This window comes from Sceloporus undulatus, chromosome 6, assembly GCF_019175285.1.
Source record: "Sceloporus undulatus isolate JIND9_A2432 ecotype Alabama chromosome 6, SceUnd_v1.1, whole genome shotgun sequence".
Lineage (NCBI taxonomy): Eukaryota > Metazoa > Chordata > Lepidosauria > Squamata > Phrynosomatidae > Sceloporus > Sceloporus undulatus.
Window position 1 is genome coordinate 123515478 of NC_056527.1, and position 12863 is coordinate 123528340.

At 42.4% G+C, this 12863-nt stretch overlaps 1 protein-coding gene across 2 annotated transcripts; it reads right to left on the bottom strand.

Moving 5' to 3' along the window:
• Positions 1-1156: 1156 nt before the first annotated feature.
• On the bottom strand, positions 1157-10594 carry LETM2 (leucine zipper and EF-hand containing transmembrane protein 2). 2 transcript variants are annotated; one of them, XM_042477200.1, is made up of 11 exons: positions 10540-10594; positions 9690-9769; positions 8825-9272; positions 7612-7755; positions 6639-6776; positions 5907-6110; positions 4614-4733; positions 2986-3099; positions 2293-2370; positions 1950-2024; positions 1157-1560 (listed from the first exon to the last, which is right to left on the bottom strand). In XM_042477200.1, exons 2-11 carry the CDS (start codon positions 9734-9736, stop codon positions 1510-1512), a joined length of 1419 nt encoding a protein of 472 aa, XP_042333134.1. In that variant the 5' UTR covers positions 9737-9769; positions 10540-10594; the 3' UTR covers positions 1157-1509. The 2 variants fall into 2 exon arrangements, with proteins under 2 accessions (XP_042333134.1, XP_042333133.1); XM_042477199.1 differs by lacking the exon at positions 10540-10594 and having other exon boundaries at positions 9690-10268.
• Positions 10595-12863: the final 2269 nt, after the last annotated feature.

A 12863-nucleotide genomic window follows, 5' to 3' on the forward strand; every position in this document is an offset into this window, starting at 1 on the left:
GGCAGGAGACACAACAGCACAGTATGGCTATTTATTGGACCTACCCAGCCCAAACAGAGCTTCAGCTGTGACGTCTGAATGTAACAGTTGCAGCACATCAAATATAAAAGCTGTCTCAGCTTGCTTTGAAAAAGCAAGAAGCCTAGAATGCTCCTCCAACAAGGTGCCACCAGGTCAGTCTGGTTGCAACACTAGCCCTAAGTAGACCAATCTACTTTAAATGTTACAGTGAATTGTTTTTTTAAAATGTGTCAAATATAGCATTGCACAGGTAAAAGGAGAAGACAGATCCCCCCCCCCAATTTTACATTTACAAGGAGGGTTTATTTCAAACCAAGGTAATGCTAAAATAGATGATCCTCTGTAAGACCATTTGGGAGCTAGTGTCTTTTTTTGATGCAAGCCCCAGGTTGTTCATTGCCCAGCTGCTCAGCTGCATTGATACAAGCTAAATTGACCTTTTGGACCCCATAGCTTTAATTTACTGGGCTTACAACGACCTCAGAGTCCCAGCAGTAAAGACCTTTCAAACTCTTCCTCCTTTCTCAGAGGTACCTGTCATAGGCTAATTCACTTTCAAAATTCAATTAAAGCAGGTAATGAAGTTACAATTGATGTTTACCGGCTGGTCTGGATCCTTGTAGCTTAAGCCATACTTCAGCTGGAAACCCTTGCCATTTAAACTAAATTATGGCACAATCTTGGACTCTACCATGGCATTGGCCCTTTGTGCAACATGTAAAGGGTCACTGGAGTGATGTGTTTTTAACCCCAGACAGAGAGAGAGTGGGGAAAACAGTACAGGTCTATAGGCACTGCAAAGGGAAGCTCAATGGAATACTTATGGAACGCCATACTAATGCAATAAATGGAATTGCGAATGCCATTAGGACAACACTTACTCAAGTGGGATCATCCCACTGATTTCATGGAGGCTACGCACCCATGTTTGGAATAGTACACACCGCTCCTTCCTTATACAGAGGTTAGTCCCATAGTAGTTACTTCCAATGAAAGATGCCTAGCATCAGGCTGTAAATCAGATTAAAGTCCAAGTATATCATCTTATGAGGTTAGGAAACCCAGCACTCGACTGCGTTTCCATATGAAAGTGCCACTCCAAGTTCTGCCAACAGTTTGGCTTTTAAAAGAAAAGTTAAGAATAAATCACTGCTTTACTAAAAATTTAAGGAAATACAAATCTTAACGTCTGACAATATTGCCTAAGTTACAGTACATCTTGGTCATAGATTATGTACATATCTACAAAAATAAGTTACATTACACAAGGTAAAATAAATGGAGAAGTTGCCACTATACGCAAGGTGCTTTCCGTCTGGTTTACATGTGGATAAAACCATCCAGATCATATTGGAGCAGTTCAGGGGGTTAGGAAAACTGTGCGTGGAAAGGGGCTCCTCCACAAGGAATGTCCATCCTCTGCGAACCCCAATCAGGTTCAAAGTGGAACTGTTTTTTCCACTGCCCAGGTCCATGCTGGGAGAAGAGCTAGACTCCATTAGCACTGGCTTTGCTGCTCTGAGAGGCTTCTAATTTTGTCTAGAAAAAAGGGAAATATCAGTAACAAAAGTACCACTTTGGAACGATCACAGCAATAGTCACATCTTGATGCTGAGCCCCTTAACAACACTTTTAGGTTTTGTGTGCTCAGTCAGAAATCTCTTAACAAGCTATGGTACAACAAGTAGTATGTATCTACCAAGACTGGGCCTACCATTTGGGAAGATCATTTAGGGTACAATGAAAGGGCAGCAAATAATTAGTTATTGACTTTATCAGTGTGGAGGAAGGTGTTTGTGGGATTTTCTGTCTCATATAGCACAATAAGTTTTGGGTACTGAAGTTCTGGGTTTGTGGGGTGCCATCTGCTGCTGTCTCAGACAGCAACATGTCTTGGGGTGCTGCTGTCAACTGACATTAAAACTTACCTCACTTCCAGGAGGCTTGACTGATACCTCAGGGACTGGTAATTTCTCTTTGGGCTGCACAATAAATTCTTCACTCTTCAATGGAGGGGGGGAAAAGAAATTCACTAACAATCCATAGGCTTCAAACCAAGATATGAGAAGAAGGGAAATATTACTGGATTTAAGCAATTTTGTTCTGAGACACAGATGACGCACCTGTACTGAACCCACTCCACTGCCTGTCAACCAGGCAGACCCATTCATACCAATTTAATGCAGTAGCTTGTCTGTGAGCCAAATCTTTGCAGGATTATTCTCATGAGGGAACACATGCCAACAAGCACACATAAACACTGTCTCTCACCTTTCTTTCCTGCACTTTGGGAGCAGAATCCAACAAGGTTTCATGATCTTCAACATCTACTTCTTCAGTCTTCAGAGGCTGAAGAAAGAACAAAAAGCTTAGTTCACCTCCTAGAAAAAATACTGCCTTGACATTGAGAAGCTGCCCAGTGAAAAAAATGAACTTTTCAAGCTACGCCAATGTGAGCTTGCAGTAATACTCTCTTCATATCAGGATATGTAAAAAGGAGAACCACTGCTTGTACATTAAGCACAGAGAAGGCAAGAGCAAACCTCCTCCAAAAAATTGTGCCAAGAATGAAAGTACACAACACCAACAACTCCCCCCTTCTTACTTAGCTTCCTAGTCTTCATTCTTACCCTCTTTCCTTTACCTCCTTTGCTTCACTCTCCAGCCCTCCCATCTCCCAGTGTTCTGAATTATGTGCACACAAACATAGACAGAGCACTGCTTAAATTAATTCTTAATTCTCCTATATATATATATAAGATATTGGTGCTCCTGACAAATAATTGTGTGTTGTCTGAAGATAAGTAAGGAAGAGCTCTTCTTACTCAATGGGGGTTCTGTATCTCTTTAGAAATCATCTCCAGTATAGCTACCATATCTGTGGCTTCCCAACAGAGTCCTTTATCAGGCAACTGTGAGAGATGGCCAAGCCTGTGTGAAATCCAGACTGTAGATCCCACTCACCTCAGCTGCTGGAATCACTGGAATTGGTTTGGGCTTCACCTCTGTCAAGTACAAGGCACGGGAAAGCAGCAACAAAGAAGGAGGAACGTTCTCTCGAAGATGCAGATCTAGCCACTGTGTAAATAGAGTGGAAAATGCAGATTGCTGAAGAGAACTTTGACTTACGACTGCTATGGGGAAGGAACCTGCTGGGAAACAGAGGCCTCTACAGAGCTGGAACATGGACTATCTTAGAGTGCATTCCTTTACGCAGATGTTCAAACAGAGGTCAGGCTTTAGACCCTTATTGGGCTACCTGCTTTCACAGGCTCTATCACCAGGTCTATCCTACAAGAAGAGTCAGGTTTAAACTACAGAAACCATCCTATTACATCCTTGCATTCCTTCCCAAAATAAATCAGCCAGACCCATAGCAGACAATGAGGTGCCTTCAGGAAACCTACAAGCAGGGAATGAAGAACATCTGCATCTCCCTTTGCTATATCCTAGCAACTGGTATTCAGTGGCAGATATGTAGAGTGGAACATTTGCCAAGGAGACATTTTTTCTGTGGAAATTTTTCCACATGACACATTACACACAAGAGAGAATTATATTTGCAATACAAATTACTGTTGCTGTGTGTATTCAAGTCATTTCCAACCTATGGCGAAACCTAAGGCACATCTATCACAGGGTTTTCTTGACAAGATTTATTCAGAGGGGATTTTGGCTTTAATTTTGTCTAAGGCTGAGAGAATTGTAATTTCTCCATGGCCACGTGGTGATTCGAATCTTGATCCCTCAGAGGCCTAATCCAACATTCAAACCTTTACACCACAGTGGCTCTCTAAAATCATACTCCCATAATTTCCACATAAAGCTTAGAACAGGGGTAGGCAACCTGCGGCCCGCGGGCCGGATGTGGCCCGGCAAGGCCTTGGGACCGGCCCCAGCCTGGTCCTGCCGCCGATTGCCGCCGAAGCCTTTGGCCTATCAGGAGGAATTGGGTAAGGGGGGCCAAGCGGCAGGCAAGGGGGGCAAGCAGCAAGCAAAGGGGGGCAATTGTCTATAGAAGCCTTTGAAACATGCATTTATATTAAAAAAAATTAAAAATCAGCAATTTTTTTGCATGTCCTCCATCTTTTTAGAAAAGTGTCCTCCATTTGAAAATTTTGTCCTACATTTGTCCCGGTTTATTTATTTATTTAATTTTTAAAGAATTATGTAATTATTTGTTTTTTGGCTTTGGCCCCCCAGTTGTCTGAGGGACAGCAACCCGGCCCCCAGCTCAAAAAGGTTGCCTACCCCTGGCTTAGAATATGTTTGAATATAACATTTCAACTAAATGTGCTAAATCAGACAGCATTGTCAGCGCACTGTAAAATTTCCCAGTTTCACTTTTCCAAGAAAATTCTTTCTGGTCCTACATTTTTCAGAAAACTGATTGCTGGTCAGCCGCATACTGTCTCCTTAGAAAGTGCCCAAATCTTTTATGACTAAGACTAATCCCAAGAAAAGTGAATGCAACCTTGTGCTTAGACTCCTTATGCACCTTCTACGCATCTATAATAAGTAATATGTAAATGCTGCAGGTGGAAGGTTTCCTTCTTGGCTCTACACCTCATCCTCCCTCTTCCTTGACTTGCCTGGTTGAGTTGCTCTTTCAGCTGCTCCTCCGTAAGGCCCAACGATCTCATCCCTCTTGTCCTGCATGCGCCTTGCAGCTCAGACACGCTCAAGCCATTAACACCTTCCCTGGAAATCATCTACACAGAGAAGAGAATTCAAGTTAACCTTGCTTAACTCTTCCAGAAATCAAACGCAATCCCTTTCAGCAGGCAGCACACTCTGAGAGAAAGCCATAAGCAAAGTAGGAAACAGCGCATTAAAATATTCTGTGTGATGTGGATGCCCAGGCATGATTTTTAAAGAAAAAACTTCCATCTTAGTTTGTAAATTTAAGCAGATTACTTTTTAAAACTCTCATGTTTCCATTAGCTGCTGAAGTTTAGCTATACCGACATTTTAGTGAAATGCACTTTCAACAATTAAACAATCAGTGAGTTCAAAGGTAGATAAGTCAATTCATTAACAACTCCGTAGGGATTAAGAGACCTTTCTTACAATTCAAAACTGCAAGAACACACACTCAAAAGTCAATGGAAGCCAACAGCAATAGATGCTGAAGAAGTGTCACCAAATACTTTGGTGTTCAGTCTAACACCACTGAATGGTGTGACAAATCATAGATAAAGCTCTTAAGAACAAAGGGCTGTATTTTCACTCTCTTGTAAAAGGTTTCCTCCTTAAAATTTGACTCCTTCTCACAGTCTCTTACCTAGCTTTTAATCATCTATGCCAAGCATCTTAATGGTATTAACTGGGTGGTTTTGAATCTCACAGTGGACATATCTCGGCTGGGTTGGCCCCCCTCACATCCACTGGCTCAGCTGCTTCAGCAGCAGCAACTAACTGGTTAAGTGGCCTTGGAAAGCAGAGAGGTTGGAGATGCTATGGCACAGCTCAACTTGACCATACTGAGTGAAGCCAGAATGTAAACTGTGAGCAACTTTTAAATGGTTGAACTCCCATCAGCCTTACCTGGCTTGAACTGGTGAGAATCATAGTCCACTTGCATCTAGAAAAATACAACCTGCCCACTCCTGGTTTACATCAGCTGAAAATTTCAATGGGTTTGAACACATGTCTTTGGATTTATCATTTTTAGAAATGGGGGTTCTGAAATACTGTCGCTTTAAAGCAACAAATTCCTATTTCTGAGACTTGCACACATTTAAACTTATTTTAAACTCAAGTAGTAAATCACAAATCAGAAAAGAACAATGACTGACAGAAAGGCAGATGGGGAAATAACTGAGACAAAGGGGGGGATTTAACCATATTTATTATGCAACCTTTCCCCTCTTCCCCTTTCTTACTTCATCATCTGTTTTGATAGACCTGAGCTTCATCAAAAGCTGGAATCGGAGGAGGTTATTGGTGCCAATGGGTTGTAGCTCAAGCAGTTTGCAGAGGATGACCAGCTGTGGTCTCTCCAAGTGTTCCAGGGTCAGCTCATCTTCAAAGAGCTTGGAAAACTGTACAATCTCCTTGGTGCTGGGCTGTTGGCCGCTGTGCCGAACCTGTACAAAGCAAAGGATGTCACTCTGTTTCCTTTCAAACCACAAACAAGTTGAAGAATTCAATCCTTATACAAGATCATCTGATACTATGTAATTTTTGGATACGATTCAAAATCTCTCTTGTGCTTATGAGGTTTAAATGGTACTGAGACTCTACTTTCCCTTCCCTCTGCTGGCTTTGCTTCCTTTGCCTTGTCTTTTAGGCTGCTTTGGTACAAGGGGAAGTTTTTTTCTGGTTTAAGAGCATCTTCTAAAAAGAGCTAAAGATTTTTCTGTTCCATTATAGCAAGTTAGGTTTTAAAAATCCACCTATAGTGTTGAAATGAAGGGACTGGAGTATCTTCCTCTACAGCAGTGATTCCTAACTTCAGTCCTCCATTTGTTTTGCACATCAGATCCCAAAGGCTCCAGCCAACTTGGCCAACAGTCAGGAATTATGGGAAATTAAGTCCAAATCATCTGGGGGACCAAAGGTTGGGAACCACTGCTCTAGAACTACCATTGCACGAATTAGTAAGTTGTTTGTACCCTTTGAACATATGAAGAGAACTGCTGAGTAGCGTCTGTTGTACTGGCTTTGTTCCTTCTAGCCAACTCTGCAATGGTCTCCTGTAAGAATTTGGCCAGTTCCAACTTCGCACTCAGTTTCTTCCTTTGCTTTTCTTCCTGAAAACAAACAACAGTCATTAAAAACAGCACTTAATGTACAATCCACATCTGGTCCTCCCCACCCTGGTGAGGTGGCAGCCTCCTGCCATCCCTTCAAACTTGGCAGTACAGCAATACCCCTCTCTATTCCTGTATTTTCACACTACACCAAGGTGGCACACTTTATTCAAAATGAGACTCATGCTCCTGGAAACCTCCTAGGAGCACAGTTCTCCTTTAAAGCAAACTGGGCACTCTCCACATTCCTTGTTTTACACTAGCACTATACTTCTTCTCTACTTCCACGCAACTGTTCCACTCAGTTTTTCCAGCTATAATCCCTAACAGGTTCTGGAAAAGGCCAAGACTGGCTCCTAAAACTGCCAAAGTTGCCCATCTATGTTTTAGAAGCCCTTCTCATTTATTCTTCCAACAACTCCATAAAGCAGAGCAATATAATTATCCTTTCACTTGAAGCCACTCACTCTTTTTTCCCAGCCATGTTGACAGTGAAAGTTATTTTTCTTAGCATTATCTTATAGTAGATCAGTTACTGACAGTGTTTCCAAAATGGGGGCTCCTCGCTCTAGCAATCAGAAGATACTATGCAGCTATTCCATCTTTTATCTCCCTGTAACAGATTTTCTGCCAACAAGGGGGGGGGGGGGTGCAATAAAAAACAAGGAACCCTAGAAATGAAAGGGGCCTCATGGATCATATCCAACTCCCTGCTCAATCCATGGATTTAAAAGCAATGTAGGCCACTCTCCCTCCATCCATTTACTCTCCCAGAGTTTGCAGGCAGAGGTCAGGCTGAGGAAGGATGACTAGCCCAGGAAATATCATGGCTGACCTTTTTGGATTCAGTTTCAAATGTTGAGGGAAGCATCTCAGGAAACAGTTTCAGAAATACTGGTAACAGGAATTCCATAAAAGGTACAATGATGAACACCAAGAAGGGGACCAGCCGGAAGAGATCCGCAGATGTTCTCATCAGCTGCAGAGACAAAGACCACAAAGCAAAGTAGTACATTGATCTTCAGCCCACAAAGATAGCCAGGGAGGCCCTGAACCATAGAACAAATTTTAGGGAAGAACTATTCGCAAGAGTAAGGCCCTTGAACATGTAGATAGAATTGTCTAGAACTTCTTACTTCAAAAGGCTTCCCAGTACATATCTCTGCTTATTTGTTTGGGAAGCCAGGTAAATAATTCTGTTTAGGCAACTTTCCATTCTCCTATATTTTTCCCCCTTGGTCAGATTCCAGGAATATGGGTTTTTTAACCCACACCTTTCCTGCTTGAAAAAAGAAGTTGGATGGAGGGACAGAATCCTTCTTGTTTAAAAAAGAGATGTTCTTCCTGTAGGAGCCAGGATTACAATCCTCCTTTTTGAAAATGGGAAATATATATATCAAAATGCAGTAGTGGGAGGCTTTTGGAAGTCACAGAATGGAGTGGGATGAAGCCCATAGGCAACCCACCCAACTTAAAAAACAAACTGCCCTGATATTGCAAAGAATGATGGTGAATAATTTCCAACAGATTTACTTGAAAGAACTGAACTCTGCAAGAAAACAAAAAAAAATCCATCTAAACATTTTTTTCAATGCAAATGATTCAAAGTAGAATGATAAAATTAGAAATAAAATTAAGCTAAATTAAATTTTGAATCAGAATGACAAAACTTTCCATGTATTAAAGCAGTATAAAGCAGCAACTCTGAAGCCTAATTAAAATGTCATGTTACTCCATGTTTTAATGTTAGGCTTACCTGTGCAAGAGGTTCCATCAGACTAGTGACTAAAGAGGTGAAAAGAGAGACCCAGCCATCCATCCAACCCCCACCCAAACCACCCACACTGCCTGCCCCTTATCCAGAAACAAATTGGGCAGTCAGGAAGGTTGTGCCCTTCCTACTTGGAGAAGGCTCCAAAAGTGGGCTTGTTTGCTTTGTCTAGTGGGTTGGAACCCACTGCTGAAGCCACCCATTCAGGAAGGAGAAACAGCTCTGCTGCACTCATCACTGCGCTCATCTACCCCTGACATCATTCACCAGTGCTCACCCGTCGTCTTTCCCTCCTGGTGAGGATCTGCCCATGTAACAGTCTCCATACCATCCTAGCAGCAACTTTAGTGTCTATCCAAAGCAAGTGGAATCCATTGTAATAGTGTTTCACTTCATCTACAATCCTCTGTCGCAGTGATTTCTTGGCAACCTGCACAGCTTGATCCGCTGGAATCTTGGCTGCCTCATTGTCTGTTTTGGCAGTGCTTTGGTTAGGCGGAGGCTTGTCCTGAAGCTCTTGGTGCCAATAAGCCGATGTGTGTAGCATACGCACAGATTTAGTTCTCAAGTGAGGTAGCGCAATGCCTTGCTGTGTGTTGAAGAAAAGCTGCTGGCTCACAGAGTCCTTCAGAGGTGTGCTGTTAAAGTGGGAATCCACTAGCTGTACAAATGCAACCAGCGGGGAAAATGGGGAGCAGCTGGAGTGGACAAGCAGATGAGGTCCCCTGTAAGAGAAAACAGACTTAATCTTTGCTATAACAAAGTACTGCAACGTCATCTGGAAATGGACACATCTTGGCATGCCTTGGTCACAAGTCCTTAATGGTGGCATGACATGTACACAGCTGTATGCCGCTATTGGGGACAACAGGGTTTGCCATCAGTGGTTGCTCATATCTGAGGATGGCAAGCCTGTGGATGATGAGGACTCTTTACGCATGTGAGTCTTAAATGTATTTTCGTGTGTTCAGTGGTGCCCTGAAAGTCCTACTTCATTTTTTTGAATAAGTATATTCTGGCTATTTCCCCCAAATCAGATATTTGAGATTATCAAGAAGTATTAAGAAGATATACATAACATTTAAACAGATACACTCACATGCTGTGATCCACAGAAACAAAATGAAGAATCGCTTTCTTACCTGGACCTAGCGACTGCGCGGAAAGCTTTATAGCAATAGATGGCCATGGTCCCTTGGAGCCGGTCTGTTGGGTCTATGGCCTGGAACAGGAAGAAAAGATGCATTTAGAGCTGACTATTACTTTAGGTTTGCTTTAAAAAGATTCCCTCCACAAACGCAGCGATGAACAATGTGAATGGAAATCCACTGTATGCGCACACACAGCAAGTTAGAGACCTCCAAGTACACACAGACACAACCACTGACACATGTTTCTATACCCATGCAAGCATGCGTTCATACTATATACATAGTACGTACATACAAGCAGACTCACAGGCAAGTAGGCAGTGTATGTGTGTGTATATGCATATATATAAACACACACATATACACCCCAAGTTGGAAACCTCCAAGCACACACACACAGAGACATAAACATAAACACAACCACACACACACACGTTACTATATACACACATTCAGGCATACTCACAGGTAAGGAGGTATAAGTGTGTGTGTGTGTGTATCTATATACACACACACAACAAATGAAGAGACCTGCATGTACACACATATATAAACACAACCACTCACACAGTATCTATATACATACATACAAACATAATCACAAAGAAACAAGTGTGTGTGTGTGTGTATATACCAAGTTAGAGACCTTCAACAACACACACACATATATACACACATCTATACAGATAGATAGATACACACACACTAAAGACCTTCAACTACACACACACATCTATCCATATCTATCTATGTATATATATACAAACTAAGCTAGAGACTTTCAACTACACACATACACACACTTAAAAACTACACAATGCTCCCATTTTCTCCTTCTTACCTGTTTCCCGGGGATGAATTACCCCCTCCCCCACCCACAACCGGCCACTTCCGCCCTTCTTTCTTTCTCTTCCGGGTCATCCGTGTTTTCCAATCAGCCCAAGCGGCCCCGCCCAGGAAACAGGTCAGCGTGCCGCTCTAGCACTTCGCCTCTACTGCTCCCTCGCTTTGCTCTCCACCGCAGATGAGACCAGGCGGCTTTAAATCCAGCCAATCGGAACGCAGGACGGAGCCAGGAGGCGGGGCATAGCTTCAAAAGGAGCCAATGGCAGCACAGATAGGGAAGATTGAGTGCCTCCTGCTCTCAGTTAAATTACACTCAAACAAGGACTGTTGTTTTTGAGGCTGCATCTGCACTGCAGGATTAACGCAGTTTGACACCGTTTTAACTGCCATGGCTCCCTGCTGTGGAATTCTGGGATTCTTAGTTCTGTGAGGTGTTTAGCCTTCTCTGTCAGAGAGCCATTGGGGCCACAGAAAAACTACAAATCCCAGGATTCCACAGCAGTTGAAAGTGGGGTGGAACTGCATTAATGCTGCAGTGTAGATGCAGCCAAAGACAAGCCATACATCTGTTTACTTGAGTCCCTCTTAGCTTTAAAGCAGTCCTCAGGGTTACTATTGTAATCTTTAAAATTATTTAATTGTCTTTTTTTAAATTGTGTATTTGTGTATTTTAATATTTTGCATGTCTTTTTTTAAATTGTGTATTTGTGTATTTTAATATTTTGCATTGTTTTTTTTAAATTGTATTGTTTTCAACTATCTTCTTTGCCGCCTTGAGTCCCTGTATTGGGAGAAAGGTGGGACATAAGAAAATAATAATATAAAATAATAACAAAACTAACAAGAAAACGAATACAGTCATAAAACTGGCAATTTGCGCTTTGTGCAAAGGTTTTGGTTTGAGCGTTGGACTCTGGGGACCAGGGTTCAAATCCCGGCTCAGCCATAGAAACCCATTGGGTGACCTTTGGTGAGTCACACTCTCTCAGCCTCAGGGGAAGGCAATGGCAAACCTCCTCTGAACACATCTTGCCAAGAAAACCACATGAGAGGTTTGCCTTAGAGTCGCCATAAATCAGAAATCAGGCACACAACAACAACAACAACAACAAACAACGGTGACATACATTACCGGGATTACTAAAAATTACAACTTTATACATTATGCTTGTTCTGAATATTGTTGCATTTTTGTTCTGAATGTTATTTCACTTCTTTTTTTTTTAATTTGTAAAATCTGTTGGAAAAATACGACAAAACAGGCTAAAAAGCACCATCCAAAAAAGAGAAACGTTGTTATGACTCATTGCAAACCCAGCTGCGATCTGACTGAGAGGAACCACAGAGCCAGAGAAATGAAAGTGGATAACCATTGAGTAGCTTCCAGCTAAGACTCCCCAGTCTCCAGGTGCCTCCGATTCATGAACGTTCCCACACTCCCAGTGTCCTTGGTTTTGGAGGAGAGGAGCCATAGAGAAAAACAAGCATCCCTGAAAGCAGGATTTCTGCACACTTTCCAAGAACAACAACATGACATCCAGGGGAAAGAAAACATATTTATCAAGCCTGAAGAATAGTCACAACACAGCAGTGTTGTGAGCAACACAGAACAAAGAAAAGCACACTTATGTAATATTGAACACTCTTTCAATCCGTGCCCAGCCTTTTTATGCCTCATCCCTCCACCTCTCATAAAGAATTTATATATGTGTGTGTGTACATATGTCTTCCAGCTACCTATCGGCTTAAGATGACCCCACAAATTTCACAGGGCTTTCTTAGCTGGGAATTCCTCAGAAGTGGTTTTGCCAGGTCTTTGCTCTGAAAAACAGCCCACAGCTCCCATCCCAGTACTAAGTACATCTAATATGAGATAGTGTATGGTGCCTTTAGGGTATTTAGGCTACATTGGGCCCATACAGACAGGCCAAAATAAAGCTGCTTCGGGTCTCTTTGGAGGTATGCTGTTTAAATGACACACACATCGTAAGAGGCCAGAAGCTGCACCAAAGCTGCACTCCAGCCCTTAGGACTGGAGCATGGCTTTTGCGTGGCTTCCGGACTCCTAGGGCGCATGCATCATTTAAATAGCATTCCTCCAAACAGACCTGAAGCAGCTTTATTTTGGCCTGTCTGTATGTGCCCATTGTTGTTGTGGTGTGCTTTTGTTTCTGATTTATGACAACTCTGAAGGTTTTCATATCAGGGTTTTCTTGTCAAGTTTCTTCAGAGGGATAGTCACCATGGTGTCTGAGTGTTGGACTAGGACACTGGGAGACCAAGGTTCGAATCCCGGCTCGGCCGTGGAAATCCATTGGG